A 22,590-nucleotide genomic window follows, 5' to 3' on the forward strand; every position below is an offset into this window, starting at 1 on the left:
TTTTTTTTTCTTGCACGTCATGTGTGGGGCTCGATCCGTACATATTAACTAACACATTGCTCTAATTTATTTTACAAACAAATCTAAATGAGCATTTCAAATAATATCTACGTGTTACATAATGGCGTAGTTTTGCCTTGCGATTACGTAATGACGTCATAGCACAATGACGTCACAACGTCATTTAGCAACTTTTAGCAACAACTCGATCTGCCTTTAGCAACTTCCCCTGAAAATTTGTTGGCAACAGTGAGTGTAAGTGCTCTTTATTCTTTCTTTAAGTCAGTCAACAAAATGTGTGCTCATCGCACCAAACATAAAATAATCAAAACTCTGGTTGTATATCAATCGTCGGTTTCTTTCAGCAGTTCCTCTCTGCGTTCTGCTCACTCGAGTCCCAGGGTGCATGTGTTTCTCTCTCTCTTAGGCCTTATATCCTGTCTCTCCACACAGATTATTACTGCAACAAGAGACAGGTGTTTATCATTTGCACTTGACCTACTTACGCTTGTCCTCTGACTCTCTCTCCTGTCACAGACTTTGCTAGACCACGCCCCCCTCCTCCTCCCCAAAGCTAGATACCAATGGGTGATCCGCGGGTTGGTATCCTTCATGCGGTGGAGCCACTGCAGATGGGCGTGGTCCGAACAGAGGGTGAACTCCCTCCCCAAGAGATAATAGTGGAGGATAAGAACAGCCCAGCGGATAGCCAAACTTCTTTTTTGATGGTGCCGCTCTTACCCCTCCCTCTCCTGGGTTAGGATTGCCCCCAGCCCTCGGTCCGACACATCAGTCTGTAACATAATGGGTAGAGAAAAATCAGGTGGCTATAAGAGTGGCCCACCACATAGAGCAGCCTTCACCAGGGTAAAAGCCTGCTGGCACAGCTCTGACCACTGAACCGGGTTTGGTGCTTCCTTTTTAGTGAGGTCAGTCAGCGGGCTGGTGAGGTCCGAATAATTAGGAACAAATCTTCTATAATATCCCGCCAGCCCTAGGAACTGCCTCACCTCCTTTTTGGTCTTGGGTCTCGGACAGGTTGCAACTGCTGCTGTCTTGTCAATTTGAGGACCCACCTTCCCATGACCCAAGTGGAAGCCCAGATACCTGACCTCCATGTGCCCAATCACACACTTCTTCAGGTTGGCCGTTAACTTGGCCACTCTCAGTGACCTCAGGGCGGCCCGCACATGCTCCATATGACGCTGCCAGTCATTACTATAGATGATGATATCATCCAAGTATGCAGCAAGTATGCAGTCAGGTATGCAACCAAGTAAGAATTTTATCCATGAGGCGCTAAAAAGCAGCCGGTGCTCCGAACAACCTGAACGGAAGTGTGACAAATTGGTGCAATCCAAACGGCGTCGTAAAGGCTGTTTTTTCTTTAGATGAAGGCGTTAAGGCGATCTGCCAATATCCCTTTGTTAAATCCAGCGTTGAGTAAAAACGAGCTGCACCTAGCCGATCAAGCAACTCATCAACCATTGGCATTGGATATGCATCGAATTTCGACACAGCGTTCACCATAATCCACGCAGAACCGGACCAAGTCGGGCTGGCCCAATCACTGTAGGGTTCTTCTATTACTCCCATATCCAGCATTGCCTCTAATTCTTCCTGAACCACTTTTTTGTGTTCTGGTAATCTATATGGTCGACTGCGGACTACCACACCGAGCTCTGTCTCGATATGGTGCTAAATAAGGTTTGTTCGACCGGGTAGGGGCGAGAACACATCTGAAAAAACGTCTTGCAACTGGGCTATGTCAGTGAGCTGCAACGACGACAGATGATCCCCTCCTGGGGCCTGAGCAAGAGATGTACTTTTTGTGCTCACTTCTGGCCCGAGATCCTCTTCTCCACTCACTGCCGTTGCCAGCAGCTCCGGCTCTGCCTCATTTTTTTAGGAGGCTGAAGTGGTATATTTGATGTGCTCTGTTCCTATTCGATCGAATTACCTCATAATCAAGATCCCCTATTCGCAGTTTGACCACAAAGGGACCTTGCCACTTGGCGAGTAATTTTGAGCTAGAAGTTGGGAGTAATATCAGTACTTTATCTCCCGGTGTAAATTCGCGCAGTTTAGTTCCCCTGTTGTATAGCCGGCTCTGTTTGTCCTGAGCCTGTAAGAAATTCTCCATGGAGAGCTGCCCCAATGTGTGGAGTTTTGTTCTCAGGTCCATTACATACTGAATTTCGTTCTTGCCCTGCGAAGGTCTGTCCTCCCAAGTCTCTCTGAGAATGTCCAGCACCCCGCAGGGCTGACATCCATAGAAAAGCTTGAATGGGGAAAACCCGGTGGAGGCTTGTGGGACCTCGCGTACAGCAAACAAGAGGGTTCTAACCATTTATCCCAATTTTTGGCGTCTTCCTGTACGAACTTTTGAATCATTGTCTTTAATGTGCGATTAAATCGTTCCACCAAGCCATCTGTTTGTGGGTGATAGACGCTGGTGCAAATCGATTTAATGCCCAATAACTCGTAAAGTTTGCATAATATATGTGACATAAATGCTGTGCCCTGATCAGTGAGGATCTCCTTTGGGATCCCCACTCGGAAGATTAAACGAAACAATGCATCCACAACACTCTTTGGTGAAATGCTGAGGAGGGCAATTGCTTCGGGGTATTGTGATGCATAATCCACCTGGACTAATGCAAAATGATGCTCCCGTGCGGATCACTCTAATGGTTCGATGAAGTCCATACCAATTCTTTCAAAGGGGACCTGCATGAGCTGTAGAGGGCGCAATGGCCGGACGATTTACCAGCTGACATTCACGACAAGACCCGCACCACCTGCGCACATTCTCGTGAATGCCCGGCCAATAGAATCAGACTATTAAACAATTCAGTGTCACAGCTTGTCCCAAATGTTCCGTCATCGGATTACAATGAGCCGCCTGAAAAAGCATTTCCCAACTGCTTAGGGAATTACTGGGTTGTATCCTGCTTTGTTTGAGTGTCTTGGGTCACTCGATAAAACCTATCTTTTAAAATGGCAAAATAAGGATATGAGATCGGTTGTCCAGGGTGGAGAAACTGTCCGTCGATCGAGCAGACCTGAGAAAAAGCATTTTTTAACAACTCGTCCTGGAACTGTTCCAGAGGAAAGTCATCACGTTCGGTGAGCGTATGGAGTACCCAGTGGTCCCGGCTCATTCTCTCCCACCTGTACAAACGCTCTTTCTCCCCGCCTTCTTTTATCCCAAGAGACATCTGCACATAAATGTCCCAATAAACTACTAAAGGCTGGCCAATTCGTCCCCAAAATCAGCGGATGTCTGAGGTGCGGGCTAACCGCCACCTCCACATTATGCTTTTGTCCCCAAAATTGAATGACGGCAGTCATTAACAGATAATTCACCACATCCCCTTGTACACACCGTACCTTAACCATGCGGCTCTTATCCAACAGCTATATCAGGCTTTGATGGATCGAGGTCTGGTTACATCCTGAATCCAGCAAAGCCGGATAGGTACCCCCCTGGATAATCACTGGTATCTGATACAGCCCGGCTTGATTGGGGGCAGCCTGTGACGCGTCGGGGACCCGGATCAGTGTCCCCACCTCCATGACTGGACACCGATCTATAAAGTGACCTGGATCAGGCCAGCCCATCGAACCACGATGTTGTCTGCGTTGGGCTGGCCGGCCATCAGCCATCTGCGGCAGGCGTCCCGTAGCGGCTGGGCCATCATGAAGGGTCGGATATTCTCCCCCAGGGTCAGCAACGCTGACGATGTTGCTCAGGGGAGAGACCGACCCGTTGAAGGATGGCCCGTCAAAGGTCGTCGTAGACCAGGAGGTTCGGGACAGGCAACTGCTGAGCCATGATCTGCGCCTCACTGGACAGCAGCGGGATGAGGCGCACAGGCCAGTCCAGTCGTGGCCACCAACACGCCTCTTACAATGAATAGACCCTTACTGTCTTTATAGGTATTATATATTCACAGTGTAAGAGATGGCGTCTCTCTGTGAAAACAAAGGAAATTAACATTTGAACTCTCTCTCGAGAAAGTGGCATCCCCACTCGAGGTTCAGCCAAACTGAGTCAATCACCTTAAAAACTCACTGAGATTAAAATCTCTTTTACAAGAGTGATCTGGCCAAGAAGGCAGCTACAATAACATAAACATACAAATACACATAAAGACAGAAAAACACAATCAAGAATCACAACAGCAATTAGCCAAAGGAGAAAACACATAATAAATTAAATTTGTTTAGTGATAGAAACATAGTCAGCTTTAATATCTTTTGTAAATTAGTTTTCGGATAAAATATATTTAAGGATAAAACTGTGGGTCAGATTAGTAGAGTTAAAAATATAAGAACTTAAATTAACCCAAAATGTATTGGTTATGACATGGGTCTTCAACCGGGGGTCCGCAGTGGTACTGCAGGGGGTCTGCCAATTAATGTTTGATTACAAATAATAAAAAATAAAAAAATTATAACATGGGCAGAAAACATCACAAAATCAAATTTAAATAGAAGTACCCTGAAACAAAAGCAGAGAACTCTCCGTTGATACTGTAATAGCATAATATTATTGGTGAAACAGATATGAAAACATTGCGTTTGATTTTGCCCTCTGGAGAACATGAAACATTCCTATTCACAGCGGGTTTTGCAGCAGTGAGAAATGTAGCCAATCATAGACATGCTTGATGAACTCTGAAACGCAATGGCCAATCAGAGGTGTTTAAGTTACACTGCATGAAAAGTGGGATTTTCGTCAGTATGTGACACTGTAGATTGCCGTGAAACTTCAGGTTTACGACTGTGCACGGCAATTTGCAGGCAACACCGAAAACTGCCGTAAATTGTCGGAAATTGACGTGGGCCTTGCTTGGCAGTTGTCCCCCCATGACCCCCCCTCCCCTTAATTCTAGGGGAGGCTTTATCATGTAAATGAAGATGCTGTGAGCTACACAAATGCAAATCAGAGTAGCAGCAGGGGGGTTTTATCTAGGTTCTGAATTTTTTTGACTAAAACAAGTTTAAAGTTTAAGTTAAAATGTTAACTTAAATTTAAGTTAAATGTACTCGTTTTAGTACACATTACTAAATTTTTAGGGCAACCAGTTTGCTCCAATTTTTTAAGTAGATTCAACTTGTCCGGGCTCACAGTGTAGATTAATTACTCTGTATGTCATTAGCAATAACCAATGTTATGTAAAAAAAACTAAATACAGGACAGCAGTTCATGTCTTCAACCTTTAGAGAGGTTATGTGATGCAACAAGACAATGAACCAAAGCACACAAATAAATCAAGTAAAGCATACAGTTTACATACCAACATTAATTTTTCCACCCTGCACTGTGAAAGATTTTTTAAATGGCTATTAATCATAAATGTGAAAAGTACAAGTTTGTTTGTATATAGTTAAGTCAGATTGTGTTTTTCTGTAATTGTCATTTAAATTGAGCTCACACCACATTTTATGAATTATCAATGCAGATTTTCAAGAGGTGGTTTCCTGGACAGGGTTTAAATTATGCCAAGAGTAGGCCTAATCTATTTAATCGTGAGTTAAAAAATTGTTGCCTGGAACAAAGATTAAGCACAGATTACTAACACCTGGACTATGAGTCCTGAACTAAAATAAACTGGATTCATTTTCAGTTTTATCTAATTGCTTACACACAATTTCTGAAAATATGGCTCCATTTCTTGTTACTCTAAACACAAAACATCAGACATCTCTTGCAAAAGCAACACTTTGTGCAAAACTATTTTAACTATTTCCAAAAATGTTGTTTTTGCATATATCTAACTACACACAATGCACAACTGAGGAATTTACAGTTGAACTGAAATCAACTGAACTGAATCAACACTGAAGTCACTTGAGCTGAATATTGACACTATATTGGCTTGTTAGAGCCGGTTTACAGCAGAATTTGTTTTGAACTTACTGTTACTGAAGCTGCTATGAAACAATATATTTTGTTGTATGCATATTCTTTCTTTCTCAAACCTTAGTTTTGATTTCTAAGTGATCAATTTATGTATGTGTTTTCACACATGATCATTGGCTGTATGGGTCCTCAGTAAATGAATGTGGCATTTAAATGGCAAAAGTTATTCTTGTCTCTATAACTTATGGCTTCCTAAAGACACGTTTATGGGTAAATAAAATATTAATAATATAAATAAAATGAATATCAAAACATATTTTAAATATAATGAAGTCATTTTATTATAGCACTCATCAGATGTTCCTGGAAACAAAACAGAAACAGAACAGTATAAACAAACTATACAACAAACTAAACACCAAATTACAAAATCATTATTATGTGAAAGTGAATAAAGTTGTGTGTGTTTTCAGTTATAAATATGTGCTGTGTAAATTAGCCTATACTTTTAGAAATTATATATAGCCTAACTTTAAAAAACAAACAATAACCCATATAGATAAATTATAATAATTGTATAATATTAAGCATTTACTTAATATACATTGTAACATTAGGCTACTTTACTCTAGCACAGTAGTCAGTTAAGCAATTAATTAATATCTTATATTAATATGTATGTAGCCTAGGCTACATCTAAAGGTAAGTCTGCTTTAAAAAAAAAAAATATTACACGACATGTACAGAATGTGCGCGTTAAGAAACACGTTCAAATGTGTCTTCTTAACATGTTAAAACTGTGCGTCGTCTGTGTGTGTATGCCTGTTACACGACCAGAATGTGCGTGTCTACACATACAAAAGAAACACGTAAAACAGGGCGTGTTGAAGGTTGAAACGATCATAAGTCACGCGTTTCGTATAAAGAGATTTGGCCCCGAGCGCGTTCCATATCAGAGCCCTAGTCCAATGAGGTGCGAGGTCGAGGTCATGGCCATGACGCGTAGAAGACGAGCTTTAAACTATTTTTTTATGTTTTTTGCTGCTTTCCTTTTTCGTGATCAACAATGACAGGACACCGTCTTCAACTCAATCTGTGCATGGACGCGACAAACTTTTTGGACTCATTTTCAGGAGGCTGTCTTCGTCTTCACAACTCTGAGGCAAACTGCAGGCGCTATGAACCACAGCATGGGTAATGTAACGTTACGATTTAAAGAATATGCTTTTATTCAGCTGTATAAGGAAATGGATGCGTTAATAGATCCGAGCTTAAAACTGCACATTTTGTTTACACAGACTATCCTCGCCTCATAACGAAGCCCTGAGCTCTTATCTGCTTGGAGCGATTTCCGCGAGTCCAGATTTAACCGCTGATCATGACGAAATTGTGTGTAAGTAACTTCTAATGTGTTTCTCATTCCTTGTTTAATTTTACCGTGACTGTTTTTATTAATACCAGCCTCATGTAATTGTTTTCCAGCTGCCTGTAAGACGTATTATGAATCGACACGCCGGAGCTTCAGATACAAACAACCTGAAACTGCGAAGTTTAGCTCGGAGTCGATCAAGAAGAAAAAGGGTAAGATTTATTATATTAGATCCGTTTTTTGTCAATGTGAGTATTTTTCAGGTTGCTTATTGTCTTTATGGATTGTATTACAGTTGCTGGAAGCGAGAGTGTGCTGGATGAGGTGGACATTTGGAAGTCCGCGACCATTGAACTCATGTCTGATGAGGAAGACGGCTTTGTTGACGGGGTGTCTGGATGGATTGTGCGGCCACCGCCCTCTCGCAGCCTGGAGCTCGACGAACTTTACATTACATTACGAGACATTACTGCTGCACTGTACATAGTTGTGTGTTTAACAATAAAGCTCTTTCTTTGAGTAAACCGCTGTGTTTTATAAATGAAGCCCTTTCTTTGAATGAACAGCTGTATGCTTATAAATGAAGCCCCTTGTTTGAATAAACGGCACGGTCCGTATAATTTTCCCATATATTCCTTGATGGTATGAATACTTCATAGCACAATAACATTAATATGAAACAAATTATTACAACATAAATTATATATTTATTATTATTATTGGGGTTTACATTTATAATGAGCCAGGGGGACCAATCACGAGGGATTTTTCTTTTTTAAATGTAGTGGCTTCAGCCAATAGTGAGTGAGTAAATTCAAGTCTGGCCGTTGACTCTCTGGTTTCGCTGCTATTCATATGCTAATTAGAGGCGTCGCACCTCCGCGCGGGCTCTCAGCGGGGGGGCTCTCCACCTACCTCATGGTTCGTTTACGACAATTTGTGGCACAGACGAACGCGACGTTCGCTGCCTCTAAATTGTCGAAAACTGCCGAAAATTAGGGAGATTTCCAGGAGTATACAGGCGTTTACGGGGTCGAAAATCCCACTTTTCATGCAGTGTTATCCACTCACCGCTCAAAACGCTGGAGTTTTTATTCAGTGCTGAGTTCAGCTCACTCTTGTGAATTCTCTCAGATTCACTCAGAGATTCATTATGCCGTATAGACAACTTTACTGATTTTGATGAAACGCTGTGAGATTGCAAACTGAGATGAGTGACAGCTTGATTGTGATTGTAGAGGGAGCGCTCTTTCGTGCTTTTGAGGTTATATAGTCCATCCATTGAATAAAAGTATTATTCATCATGCTGCTATGAGGAACGACGGACAATTACACACTGCAAAGTTTTGGAAGTGACGTCTACATATAAATGCTTGTTTCACTTTCGAAATTGCAATTGACAGTGATAACTAGCACGGGACAAGAATATGGTATATCAAAATAAATAGATTAAAAAAAACTTTTGTATCAATATAGATATTGTAACGAATGATCCACTCCCAGCAAACAGGGGACGTCCCCCGGACGTTGCGAAAGTCCGTTTAGGTCCGCAGTAGGTCCGCTTTGTAACGTTCGCTGGCGGACGTTCGGAGGACGTCCCCATTTGGTCCGCTTTATAACGTTCGCTGGCGGACGTTCGGAGGACTTCTCCATAATAACGTTCGCTGGCGGACGTTCGGAGGACTTCTCCATAATAACGTTCGCTGGCGGACGTTCGGAGGACATCCCGATTTGGTCCGCTTTGTAACGTTCGCTGGTGGACTTTCGGAGGACGTCTACATTTGATCCACTTAACGTTCGCTGGCGGACGTTCCCATGACATTTGTCCAGGCCAGTTTACGAACGTCTATTTCGTCCCTCACCTGCCATTTCCATATGGGATAGCAACACTTGCAAAATCCAGTCGCCCATATGCATTGCCTTTTATCATCTGACCTGACACAACTCAGACAAACGAAAAATGTAACTAAAATAAAACCGTATTAGATTTAAAAGGGGATTTGTTCATTTCTTAAAATCCCTTAAATTAACTGTGATCATGGAAAGTATGCAAAAAAAAAATATATATATATATATATATATATATATTGTAGATTAACATTTTAGTGCAAGTAAACTATAGGCCTAAAAATATGATTTGAATTAATTGTAGGTCAATGTTACAAATAACTTTCCTGTTACACTTCCCAGTATCACTATCATCAAATCGCGAGTTTGTTTTCAGCAGTAATTTAAACATCAAAACACGATACCCTTCAATAATATAATTAAACATAGGCTACAACTTATTATGTATTCCACATGCATGAAGAAAATAAGGTTGAATCTCAGGAGCTCTAAAAGAATGAATCGACTTCAACTGATAATAAATGCAGCCAAAGAAAACGTGAAGAATGAAAAACCACATTGCTGGAAAGAAAGTGGAAATAACAGGTAAGAAAAATAACATTTTCCTATTTTACCTGGTCAGGTGAAGGCGACTGGTTTTATTCAAGAAAAGTTATTTTAGTAAAAATATTTTTACTGCTTACTTAGCAAGCTTACTTACTTACTTACTTAATACTTAGCCACACTGGGAGACCTGACCGAGTGACGTCATTCTTTAAAGGTACGCGCAGCATGTATCCATGGCAACGCTTAGCTGCGTAGAGACAGTTAACGGTCCTGCCGGATTTCCTCAGAGGCGGCTTTGAGTTTTCTCTTTCATCGGTAGAAAAGGTATTTATAATTTTTGATTAGTAGACATCAGCTACCATAACCATTGTTAATCTTGTAATGTTTAAAATATGAAAATTGTACCTTTTTAAAAAGTTTGCTGAAGTTTTCCATCGTGTAGTAGGCCTACAGCTGCTAACCGTTATGCTAGCACTTCGAAGCTATAACTTATGTTAAGCTGAAATGAGACGACATTATCTGATATTGACAAGTATAGGGATTAAATATCGAACTTTATACAGTAAATATACTGAGTAAAAAGACAAAGCCCTAATTGGGACAACCGTTATCTTCCAATATGCGCTGAATATAACATTAGGCTAACTTGGACCATGGTCTAACGAAATCAAAATAGTCAACAGTCTTTTTTTTTCAATGGACAAACGATGATACTAGACATAAAATCATAACACTACTGAGTGTGTTCATTTTGTTGTTTTAGGTTAGAAGCCAGGTGGAAGAATTGCCATCGGACTAACCCCACGGCTGACAACCAGAGACCCACGCGCGCACAAACAGCTGCCTGCACGTTGGCAAACACACACACGTGTGCGGACAGAGCACATCACCTTTACAACTGTTCAATTAAAATAAATGTACTTTGTTCCTTACAATTCATACGTGTCTGTTTTCTTTGGTTTGCCGAAATATAAAATAAAATGCTGCTAAAGTGAAAGTCCCCTAAACGTCCCGAATGGCCGCTGGACGTCCTGTGAACGTCCTTATGAACGTCCGGAGGACGTCTGTGAGGACGTTCGCGGGACGTCAAGAGGACCCTACACATGGACGTCCGGGGGACGTTCGCTGAGGCCATTTAGGGGACGTTCTGGGGACCTTTTTTTGTTAGCTGGTCTGATGGCAAGTTGAAGTGATGAACCCAAGTGCAGTTTTATTTACAATGTGAACAGATACCAAACAAACGATGACCTTGACTTGAAACAGACTTGACTTGATCCATGGACAGACTTGACCATGAACAGACCTCACCAACAATGGTTTACAGGAAACAGTACTTGACAAGGACACATGGCAAACATGAGGGCTTAAATACACAAGACTAATGACTAGACAAGGGACATCTGTGAACAATGATGACAATGAACCAATGACAGAACTGAACTGAGAACACATGACAAAAACAACCAATGAGAACATAACACATGAGGACAAGGGAATCACATGACAAAACCAGGAAGTGCATGGCAATGAACAAAGCAAACTAAGAAACATGAGAGTGAACAAAATAAGAACATGAAACGAACAAAACCCAAACACACCATGACAGATATATATAGTGATTTGATCCTTAATTGTCCATCTCACAGTAAAATTAAAATGTTGTTTTAGTAAACTTGAAACTAAAGTTCAGGTAAATGTTTAATTGTCCATCTGATTAGTAAAATAAATGTGTGACTTCAAATCAATTAAAACAATTTACAACAACTGCAAACAACTAATGAAATTGTGATTTTTATCGCAGCATGTTGTTTATTATGATGCATGAATCTCAATTTTAACAAAGGCAAGTAATATACAGACAGTGATGCATGTGCAACAACAATAATGTGCGTAGTTCTGATCTACTGTCTTAAAGGGATCGTTCACCCAAAAATTCTGTCATCATTTACTCACCCTCAAGTTTTGCCAAACCTGTATGAGTTTCTTTGTTCTGCTGAACACAAAAGAAGATATTTTGAAGAATGTTTGTAACCAAGCAGCTAGAGCAACCATTGACTAGTAGGGGAAAAAAATACTATGGTAGTCAATGGTTGCTCTATCTGCTTTGTTACAAACATTCTTCAAAATATCTTCTTTTGTGTTCAGCAGAACAAAGAAACTTATAGAACAATGAGGTTTAGAACAACTTGAGGGTGAGTAAATGATGACAGAATTTTCATTTTTGGGTGAACGATCCCTTTAACATAATAGGCCTATATCTTATTCTTAATCATAATATAGTTAGTTTCTATTAATATCGAAGGCTATATGCTTAATATGTAGCTCTGTTTGACACATTTTGTATTGGGGGTCCCTGCTCCATGTCTCTATCGCCTAAAGCCTTGTTTATACTTTCGCCTGGCTCCACTGCGCGCGCTCCTCCCCAAACGGACGATCACTGTTTCGAAACATTTGGAAACACTTCAAAATGTCAATGGTTCACCACTAGGGGGCGATGATATCTGTGAAACCATGAATCATGAGGAGTCACTGAGAACGATAGAAGATGGTGGATGATAGAAGCCTAAATAGTTATCTTTGTAATCAGATAAATCCCAGCACATAGAGACTCTTTCACCTAGATATTATCATATAGAGACTGTGTCTGTTCCCCGAATTAGTAAATACAAAAAAACATCAAAACCATTCAACAGTAAAAATTTAATTGACGTCCAACAAATAAACAAAAGATATAATACAGATGAACAATTGATAAAGCTTGGGTTGCTGAATATTAGATCCCTTTCCCCAAAAGCGCTTATTGTTAATGATATTATTACAGATAATAATCTAGATGTGCTCTGTTTGACAGAAACCTGGCTAAAACCTGACGACTACATTACCTTAAATGAGTCCACCCCCCAAGATTATTGTTATAAACATGAGCCGCGTCTGAAAGGTAAAGGGGGAGGGGTTGCTGTAATTTATAATAATATCTTCAGTATTACTCAGAAGTCTAGTTTCAAATATAATTCCTTCGAAGTGTTGGTGCTTTATGTAACGCTATGTAGTGTACATGATAAAACCCGTTCAACATTTGTGTTAGCTACTGTATACAGGCCACCTGGGCATAATACAGACTTTATCAAAGAATTTGCTGATTTTCTATCAGAGTTAGTACTGGCCGTAGATAAAGTACTAATTGTTGGTGATTTTAATATCCATGTTGACAACGGAAAAGACGTATTGGGATTAGCATTTATAGACACAATAAACTCTATTGGAGTTAGGCAACACATGTCAGGAGCCACTCATCGCCATAATCATACTTTAGACCTAATATTGTCACATGGAATAAATGTTGATACCATTGAAATTCTGCAGCAGAGCGATGACATCTCAGATCATTACTTAGTATCATGTATACTTAATTTAGCTAAGGTTGCAAAGCCGCCCCCTCGCTTTAAAAATGGCAGGACAATCACTGCCGCTACTAAAGATTGCTTTTTAAATAATCTCCCTCATCAGTATCATCTGCTCAGCATCCCAGATAGTATAGAAGAACTCGATGTTGCAACAGAAACTATTGACTCTCTCTTTTCCAGTACTTTAGACACAGTTGCTCCTCTGCGCTTAAAGAAGATTAAAGAAAATAGTCCAACGCCGTGGTACAACGAGCACACCCGGGCCCTTAAAACAGCAGCCAGAAAAATGGAGCGCAGCTGGAAGAAAACAAAATTAGAGGTATTTCGTAATTCGTGGAAAGAGCACATGATCACATACAGAAAGGCTGTAAAAACTGCTAGATCTGCTTATTTCTCAACTCTCTTGGAAGAAAACAAACACAACCCAAGGTATTTATTCGATACAGTGGCTAAATTAACCAAAAATAAAGCTTCAACTTCTGATGATTGTAAACAGCACAGCAGTAATGAATTTATGAACTTCTTCACATGTAAGATTGATAATATTAGGAAAAATTTTTTAACCATGCAGCCGTCTAATACAGCATCACATCAGACAGAGCATTGTAGTGTCACTGAGGAAAAATTACACTCATTCACTGCTATAGGAGAAGAAGAATTGGCTAAACTCGTTAAATCATCAAAATCGACAACATGTATGCTCGACCCTATACCAACTAGGCTATTAAAAGAGATGCTACCAGAGGTCATAGATCCTCTTCTTAATATCATTAATTCATCTTTGTCATTAGGATATGTACCGAAAACTTTTAAGTTGGCTATTATTAAACCACTTATTAAAAAACCGCAACTTGATCCTACAGATTTAGTCAATTATAGACCAATCTCAAATCTACCCTTTCTGTCAAAAATACTTGAAAAGGCAGTGTCTTCACAATTATGTTCCTTTTTAGAAAGAAATGGTATCTGTGAGGATTTCCAGACAGGATTTAGACCGTATCATAGCACTGAGACTGCTCTCGTCAGAGTTACAAATGATTTGCTCTTATCATCCGATCGTGGCTGTATCTCTCTATTAGTGTTACTCGATCTTAGTGCTGCATTTGATACTATCGACCACAACATTCTTTTGAATAGACTCGAAAATTATGTAGGTATTAGTGGAATTGCATTATCATGGTTTAAATCATACCTATGCGACCGTTATCAGTTTGTAGTAGTAAATGAAGATATGTCACACCGATCGCAAGTTCAGTATGGAGTACCACAAGGCTCAGTGCTAGGACCGCTACTCTTCACCCTGTACATGCTACCATTGGGAGATATCATTAGGAAGCATGGCGTTAGTTTTCATTGTTATGCTGACGATACTCAGCTCTATATTTCTTCACGCCCTAAAGAAACTTACCAATTCACAAGATTAACGGAATGCATAGCTGATATAAAACATTGGATGACTGGTAATTTCCTGCAACTCAATTCAGAAAAAACTGAATTTTTAATTATTGGACAAAAAAGCTCCACAAGTAGTAACCTAGAATACTGTCTAACACTTAATGGCTGTTCTGTCAAGTCCTCGTCGTCAGTGAGGAACCTGGGTGTGCTCTTTGATACCAATCTTTCGTTTGAAAGTCACGTTTCTAGCATCTGTAAAACTGCTTTCTACCATCTTAAAAATATATCTAAATTACGGCACATGCTCTCAATGCAAAATGCTGAACAGTTAGTTCATGCGTTCATGACCTCAAGGTTAGATTATTGTAATGCTCTACTGGGTGGTTGCCCTGCTCGCTTAATAAATAAACTCCAGCTGGTCCAAAACGCAGCAGCTCGAGTTCTTACTAGAACCAGGAAGTATGACCATATTAGCCCAGTTCTGGCAACACTGCACTGGCTGCCTATTAAACATCGCATAAATTTTAAAATCTTACTTATTACTTACAAAGCACTAAATGGTTTAGCTCTCCAATACTTGAGCGAGCTCTTAACATATTATACTCCATCACATCTACTGCGGTCTCAAAATTCTGGCCAGTTGATAATACCGAGAATATCCAAATCAACTGCAGGCGGTCGATCGTTTTCCTATTTAGCACCTAAACTCTGGAACAGTCTTCCTAACATTGTTCGGGAAGCAGACACACTCTGTCAGTTTAAATCTAGACTAAAAACACATCTCTTTACTGTGGCATACACATAAAACACTTTTTCAATTAAATGATTGTTAGGCTGCATTAACTAGGTCAGCCGGAACCGGGAACACTTCCCATAACACCTGATGTACTCGTTACATCATCAGAAGAATGGCATCTACGCTAATGTAGTCTCTCTGTTTTATCCCGATGTTTACTGCAGTCAGCTGGATCCGGGCCGTATCCAGATCAGATGGTGGACCTGCGCCTAGAGAAGACCAACACAGGACCCCGAAGTGTCTGGGAGACCGTGATTAGACTCCCCCTGCAACTGCCTCATCGACACGGCATCTCAATAAACCCGTCTCCAGCGTGTTGCCTCCGATCATTCGAATATTGCACTTTAATAATTATTTAATCAACATCATCCTCAATAAACCCGTCTCCAGCATGTTGCCCCCGGTCCCTCGAATATTCTGATCTATTATGACCTTCGAGCTGTAAAACTGCCAGAATAATAATAATAATACGCTGTTTGTTAATTGGCCAGAGGAGAACTGGCACCCCGACTGAGCCTGGTTTCTCCCAAGGTTTATTTTTCTCCATTAGGTCACCTAATGGGGTTTTGGTTTCCTTGCCACTGTTGCCTCTGGCTTGGCGTGCTCAGTTGGGGACACTACATTTTTCAACTAAACATCGAAATACATCTAAATAATAAACTAAATTAACCATTTAAACTAAATTACTGATCAAATTATTGATCTAAAGCCCACACTGTCACTGTATGATACTTGAAATTTTTCCAGAATGGCTATACAGCTGAATAAAATTATGCTGCATTATTTTCCTGTTTAAGAGTCATTCCACGAAACCAGTAGAATTTGAGTCCCTCTGACCTTTTTAAGTGTATTTTATCTATTGGGTCACCAAAATCTATTTTTAAAAGCTTTTTGTATAAATTGAAATGTCTCCTTTAATAAAGTTTAAAAAACATGACATAAATTTTATCTTTATATAAGAAATTATCTTGTTTTTTCAGTTGACACCACCTATTTTGTCACGTCCCTCATGGCCTTCTATGAAAGTGTACTTGGGATATGAATAATAAAATTAGAAAAAAGTCCATACATTTTGCCAGTGCCATAAATATCTATCTTAGCTTTTTAGCTGGTAAGGTTTTTTTTCTAAGCAAATATATGATTATTCATTAAAATTAAATTTTTTAGTTCCGTACCTCAGTAACCCCTCAACCCCGTTACACACATCATTCTCCCCCCATAAAAATAATGAATTGATCCTTACGTGACATCAACAACTGGAAGTGACATCATAGAAGTCTTCTGAACAACACTGTGTGCAGACACAGGTAAATTACCACCTTCTCTTATAATTATAACTTATTTATATTGTGATATTGTGGTTGTCAAGCTTAACGACTCAACCCCGTTACATCAAATAAAGATGGAAAACTATTACTTGTGAAAATGAACTTTGTTATTTTAACAATATACATGATTTCTTAATATCATGCATGCCATGTGCTCTCCTGATATTCACTACATGTAGAGCAGTGGCAATTTTGAGCAAAAAATCACAACCCTGTTACACTCAACCCCGTTACTTCTTCGATAATAACGGGGTTGTGAGATTGTGATGGGGTTGTGTTTAACACTTTGGTTCTGAAGTTATCCAGTAATTTATATTAATTATTATATTTGATCAAAAGTATTTTACCACATGCATACAGTGAGGAAAATAAGTATTTGAACACCCTGCTATTTTGCAAGTTCTCCCACTTAGAAATCATGGAGGGGTCTGAAATTGACATCGTAGGTGCATGTCCACTGTGAGAGACATAATCTAAAAAAAAAAAAATCCAGAAATCACAATATGATTTTTTAACTATTTATTTGTATGATACAGCCGCAAATAAGTATTTGAACACCTGTCTATCAACTAGAATTCTGCCCCTCAAAGACCTGTTAGTCTGCCTTTAAAATGTCCACCTCCACTCCATTTATTATCCTAAATTAGATGCACCTGTTTGAGGTCATTAGCTGCATAAAGACACCTGTCCACCCCATACAATCAGTAAGAATCCAACTACTAACATGGCCACGACCAAAGAGCTGTCCAAAGACACTAGAGACAAAATTGTACACCTCCACAAGGCTGGAAAGGGCTCCGGGGAAATTACCAAGCAGCTTGGTGAAAAAAGGTCCACTGTTGGAGCAATCATTAGAAAATGGAAGAAGCTAAACATGACTGTCAATCTCCCTCAGACTGGGGCTTCATGCAAGATCTCACCTCGTGGGGTCTCAATGATCCTAACAAAGGTGAGAAATCAGCCCAGAACTACACGGGAGGAGCTGGTCAATGACCTGAAAAGAGCTGGGACCACCGTTTCCAAGGTTACTGTTGGTAATACACTAAGACGTCATGGTTTGAAATCATGCATGGCACGGAAGGTTCCCCTGCTTAAACCAGCACATGTCCAGCCCGGCTTAAGTTTGCCAATGACCATTTGGATGATCCAGAGGAGTCATGGGAGAAAGTCATGTGGTCAGAGGAGACCAAAATATAACTTTTTGGTCATAATTCCACTAAACGTGTTTGGAGTAAGAAGAATGATGAGAACCATCCCAAGAACACCATCCCTACTGTGAAGCATGGGGGGGTGGGGGGGGGGGGGGGTAGCATCATGCTTTGGGGGTGTTTTTCTGCACATGGGACAGGGCGACTGCACTGTATTAAGGAGAGGATGACCAGGGCCATGTGTTGCCAGATTTTGGGGAACAACCTCCTTCCCTCAGTTAGAGCATTGAAGATGGGTCGAGGCTGGGTCAATGACCCGTAGCACACAGCCAGGATAACCAAGGAGTGGCTCTGTAAGAAGCATATCAAGGTTCTGGCGTGGCCTAGCCAGTCTCCAGACCTAAACCCAATAGAGAATCTTTGGAGGAGCTCAAACTCCGTGTTTCTCAGCGACAGGCCAGAAACCTGACTGATCTAGAGAAGATCTGTGTGGAGGAGTGGGCCAAAATTCCTCCTGCAGTGCAAACCTGCTGAACAACTACAGGAGACCTTTGACCTCTGGAATCGCAAACAAAGGTTACTGTACCAAATATTAACATTGATTTTCTTTGCAGCTGTATCATACAAATAAATAGTTAAAAAATCATACATTGTGATTTTATTCTATGTTATTGTGTACATTTATTGTTTTCCTGCAGTTGGGTTAATAAAACTCAGTTCAATTGCAGTTTATATCTGTTGTGTTATCTTTCTTGGTTACATAATGAAATAGTGTTTGAAGAAAATATCTAATTGAATTTGAGTAACTGAGTAACTATTTATATGTCAAACTGTATTTGTCTCTTCAACCCCGTTACCCCAGTCTCAACCCCGTCACACCTACATTTTCTTTCTTTTTTTCTTTAAGTGTATAAAAAAGTAAATACATTTTTGTTGAACTCAATCGGAAATGTTCAGAGTAATCATAACAATACTGATTTTAGTTAAAATTCTGAAGTTAAGATGCATCTTTGATAAAAAATGATGAGGCTCCTGTCACAAAAAGGGCCCATTTCAGGCTTTAGTATAGCAAAAGTATGACATTTTATGCAACTTTTATATTTTCAATTACTGAATTAGTGTGAGGGACATTTGATTAATAGGAAAATGTTGATTTCATTACAAATACATTTTATAATTGCATTCAGAGAGCTCCCATAGTGTCCATAACGGGGTTGAGGATTAATAGCGCCCATATCTTGAAAAAGTAACCAATAATAATAGGGATTTGATGCCTGAGATGGGAAAATATATTTTTCTGCAAGTTAAACATGTCATTATATTGTGGGGTGTTCAGAAAAGTAATACATTTTGGTAAAAAATTTCAAAATGTGTAAGTCCAAATCGTACCGGTTTCGTGGAATGACTCTTAACACTGTAAAGCTGCTTTGAAACAATCTACATTGTTAAAAGCGCTATATAAATAAAGTTGACTTGACTTGACTTGACTTGTAATGACATGCAGGCTTACTAAAAGGGTGCCGCTCTCCTGAAGCACTCTTAAAAAATTTGGAAACTGCTGTAAATTAATTAATGTAAGTTAAATTAAAATTAATGTAAATTAATAATTAATATTGCAAACTAATGAAAAAATTTACTTTGCTGAAGTAAAATCCTTAAGAAATTGTGCAATTGTGAATAATCCCAAAAAAATAATCCCACTCAAATTGACTGTATTGCGATTCACAGCAAAAATATAGGCTATTTACTGTAGGCCTATAAATTACCCGCCATTGAAATTTAACATTTGCAGATCTACAGCAACATGATGTGTACAGGTTCTACAGCAAGCTTTTGTTTATTTTACAAAACTATATATAATACCTTAAAAAAAACCTTATATAATGCATACCTCAGGTCTTCAGCAACCCGGGACGTCATTCACTACCCTACTCATCATTCATTTTTTAAAGTTAGATATCAACCTTCTTAGTATTCCTCAGTCAATTCGTTATAAACAATATAACAAAAAAAATTATAAAAGAATGTCTGTTTTCCCATTCATTTTGTGTAAAAATTGTATAGGGTCACTGTGTAAGAGAGTACGTATATACACTGTGTGCAGAATTATTAGGCACGTTGATTTTCTGATCATATTTTTTTTCCAGGCACATTTGACCAATTCCAAACCACAGTAATCCTAATAACTACTATTCATTTAGTATTTAATAATGTATAAGTGATATATAATTGTTCATGAAGGCTGGAAATGAAAAACACCTTATATTCAGGTGTGCAGAATTATTAGGCATGTTTTCTTTTACAGATAAATTGAGCCAAAAAAGAGATTTATCTCAGACTGAAAAGTCAAAAATTATTAAATGCCCATGAGAAGGTTGCAATACTAATGCAATACTAGACATTACAGTTAAAGGTCCCATGGCATGGCATTTTTCTATTATTTTATAATGTTTCCTGAGGTGTACTTATATTGTTAGTATGACTTTTACATCATAAAATGTCATAATTTAGAAATAAAAGGCATTTTTTCTATACTGCTGTTTGCCCTGTGGCTGAATGCCCTGCTTCAAGAGGCGTGTCTGCTGTGAGACTTCAGTAAAAACGCCCACTGTTGTGATTGGCTGACATCTTTGCATTTTAAATGAGCGGAGGGGGCGTGGTTTAACGAGGTCTACGAGGCACGAGCAGGCACGAGCTGCTGCCAGAGAGACGGATGGACCTGAGTTCACTTCACATCAGTTCTCAGCATGTCTGAACTGTTGTAGTTACAGCATATACTTCAGGTTATTAGTCTATTTCTAGTCGGAGGGACTGTCACTCATGTCAGAAAGTTAGTAACTTTAGTAAATTATGGATCAGCGCTGACTGGAGACGCGAACCGTTTAGAACGATTCAGTCCGATTTGGTGAACTGATTCGGTTCACTAAAAAGAACTGGTTCAAAAGAAAGATCGTTCGCGAACCGGACATCACTAACGTACCAGAGGCTGAGCTCAGCGATTGCTAACAAAGTTATTTATAGTAACTACTGAGTTATGAGAGCGCTGTCAGTCTGCGCGAGTTTATTGTGTTTGTATCTGAGAGTTCTGAATAAACACGAGTCCCAGTCACACCGAGCCCGTCTTCATCATTATTACCAACTTTGTAACACATGCAAAGTACCATTACAGCTGTCGAGATGAACGAGTTAAAAGTAAGTGTTGATAATAGCATTATTTTTAAAATAAAATAAAAGCGTCAGTGACGCACGTTGAGGACACAGCGCAAACAAAGACACAACAGCAGTAATCGAATGTAATCCAGTTTATTGTGGGGCTAGGCTGGCTAGCCCGGATATGTTCACGCTTACCCCCCCTCTGCTTAATCTCACGCCGCGTTTGGTGCCTCCGCTGTGGGCCAGATGCAGTACTGGGGGTCGGGGATGTTGAAGGCCGACCGGCCAGTGCAGCCCGAGCCTCGGCGTGTGTGAGGTTTATCTCTAAAGATGTTGAGCAGAAACTCATGACTGTATGCACATTTTAGAACCGATAGACGCGACGAGGACGTACAAAAACACTGACTCACAAGATAGAAAACATGAAAACACCGTTCTGTCGGGAGAGAGAGAAGCCGCATTGTGTGCACGAATAATAAATAATTAGCTACACATCAGAAATCACTGATCACAGATCAGAAGGAACTGAAAAAAGACTTCTGTTTTCATTTGTACATCCAAACACTGAGAAACTGCCAGCGTTCACTCGTTCACAAGCAATGATCTCTCGAGCGTTTGCATGGGCGTGCCAGATGCTCTGGGTGGAGGAAAGGGAGGTAACCGTTCCTGCTTGGACGTCAAACCAGGAGACTTCAGGATTGGCTCGTCTGGCCTGTCATTTTCTCAAAGGCAGAGAAAGACGGCCAGAACTCGGGTTTACACAGAGCAACATTTCTATCCACTTGGGGACAATATTCAGGCTAGGGGAAGTCATTTTAATGTTGAAAAACCTCATAAAATGAAAGATTCATGCCATGTGACCTTTAAGGCATGACCATTGGACAGTGAAATGCTCGTTGGGTCCGCAGGGGCAGACAAAAACATGTGGTGGAGAAAAGACACCTGTTAACTGCAAAAGAATTAAGTGTGAAACCATCAGGAACCCTTTAGTCTCCAGCGCCACCATTTTCCAGAGCTGCAACCTACCTGGAGTCTCCAAAAGTGCAAGGTGTCAGGATCTCAGAGACTTAAAGGGTTAGTTCACCCAAAAAATGAAAATTCTGTCATTAATTACTCACCCTCATGTCGTTCGACACCCGTAAGACCTCCGTTCATATTCGGAACACAAATGAAGATATTTTAGTTGAAAGCTGATGGCTGATAAAGGCTTCAGATAGGCCTCCATTGGCATTCAGTACATTTACACTCCCAAGATCCATAAAAGGCACTTAAAACGTCGTTACAAAGTCCATCTCACCACAGTGACTCTACTATAATTTTACGATGCGACGACAATAGTTTTTGTGCGCAAAAAAAATAAAAAATAACACCTTTATCCAGCTTGTTATTGTCTTCCGTGTGTGCCTCCACGACGCATGCGCGAGAATATGACGCAGATCCGGCGTTCGGACACATGACCCAGAAGCGATTTGTTTACGAGCAGAGGAAGACGCGCGTGTCTAAGCTGTTGAATTCTACATTGATCGTGCTTTAGGTCTCGGCGTAGTTCTCAAAATGGGGTTAAAGTGTGCATTTCATGGATTCCCGAACCCCGGCACTACGTCATATTCTCGCGCATGCGTCGTGGAGGCACACACGGAAGACAAGAACAAGTTGGATAAAGGTGTTATTTTGATTTTTTTTTGCGCACAAAAACTATTGTCGTCACATCGTGAAATTATTGTAGAGCCA

At 40.1% G+C, this 22,590-nt stretch overlaps 1 protein-coding gene across 1 annotated transcript; it reads right to left on the bottom strand.

The window, feature by feature from the left end:
• Positions 1-827: 827 nt before the first annotated feature.
• Positions 828-1,199, bottom strand: LOC307126286 (uncharacterized protein; the record flags this gene model as incomplete). Its single annotated transcript, XM_079816751.1, has 1 exon — positions 828-1,199. One exon carries the CDS (start codon positions 1,197-1,199, stop codon positions 828-830), a length of 372 nt encoding a protein of 123 aa, XP_079672877.1.
• Between the last annotated feature and the right edge of the window lie 21,391 nt (positions 1,200-22,590).

Source organism: Gobio gobio (genome assembly GCF_949357685.1).
Source record: "Gobio gobio genome assembly, chromosome: 5".
NCBI classification, from domain to species: Eukaryota; Metazoa; Chordata; class Actinopteri; order Cypriniformes; family Gobionidae; genus Gobio; species Gobio gobio.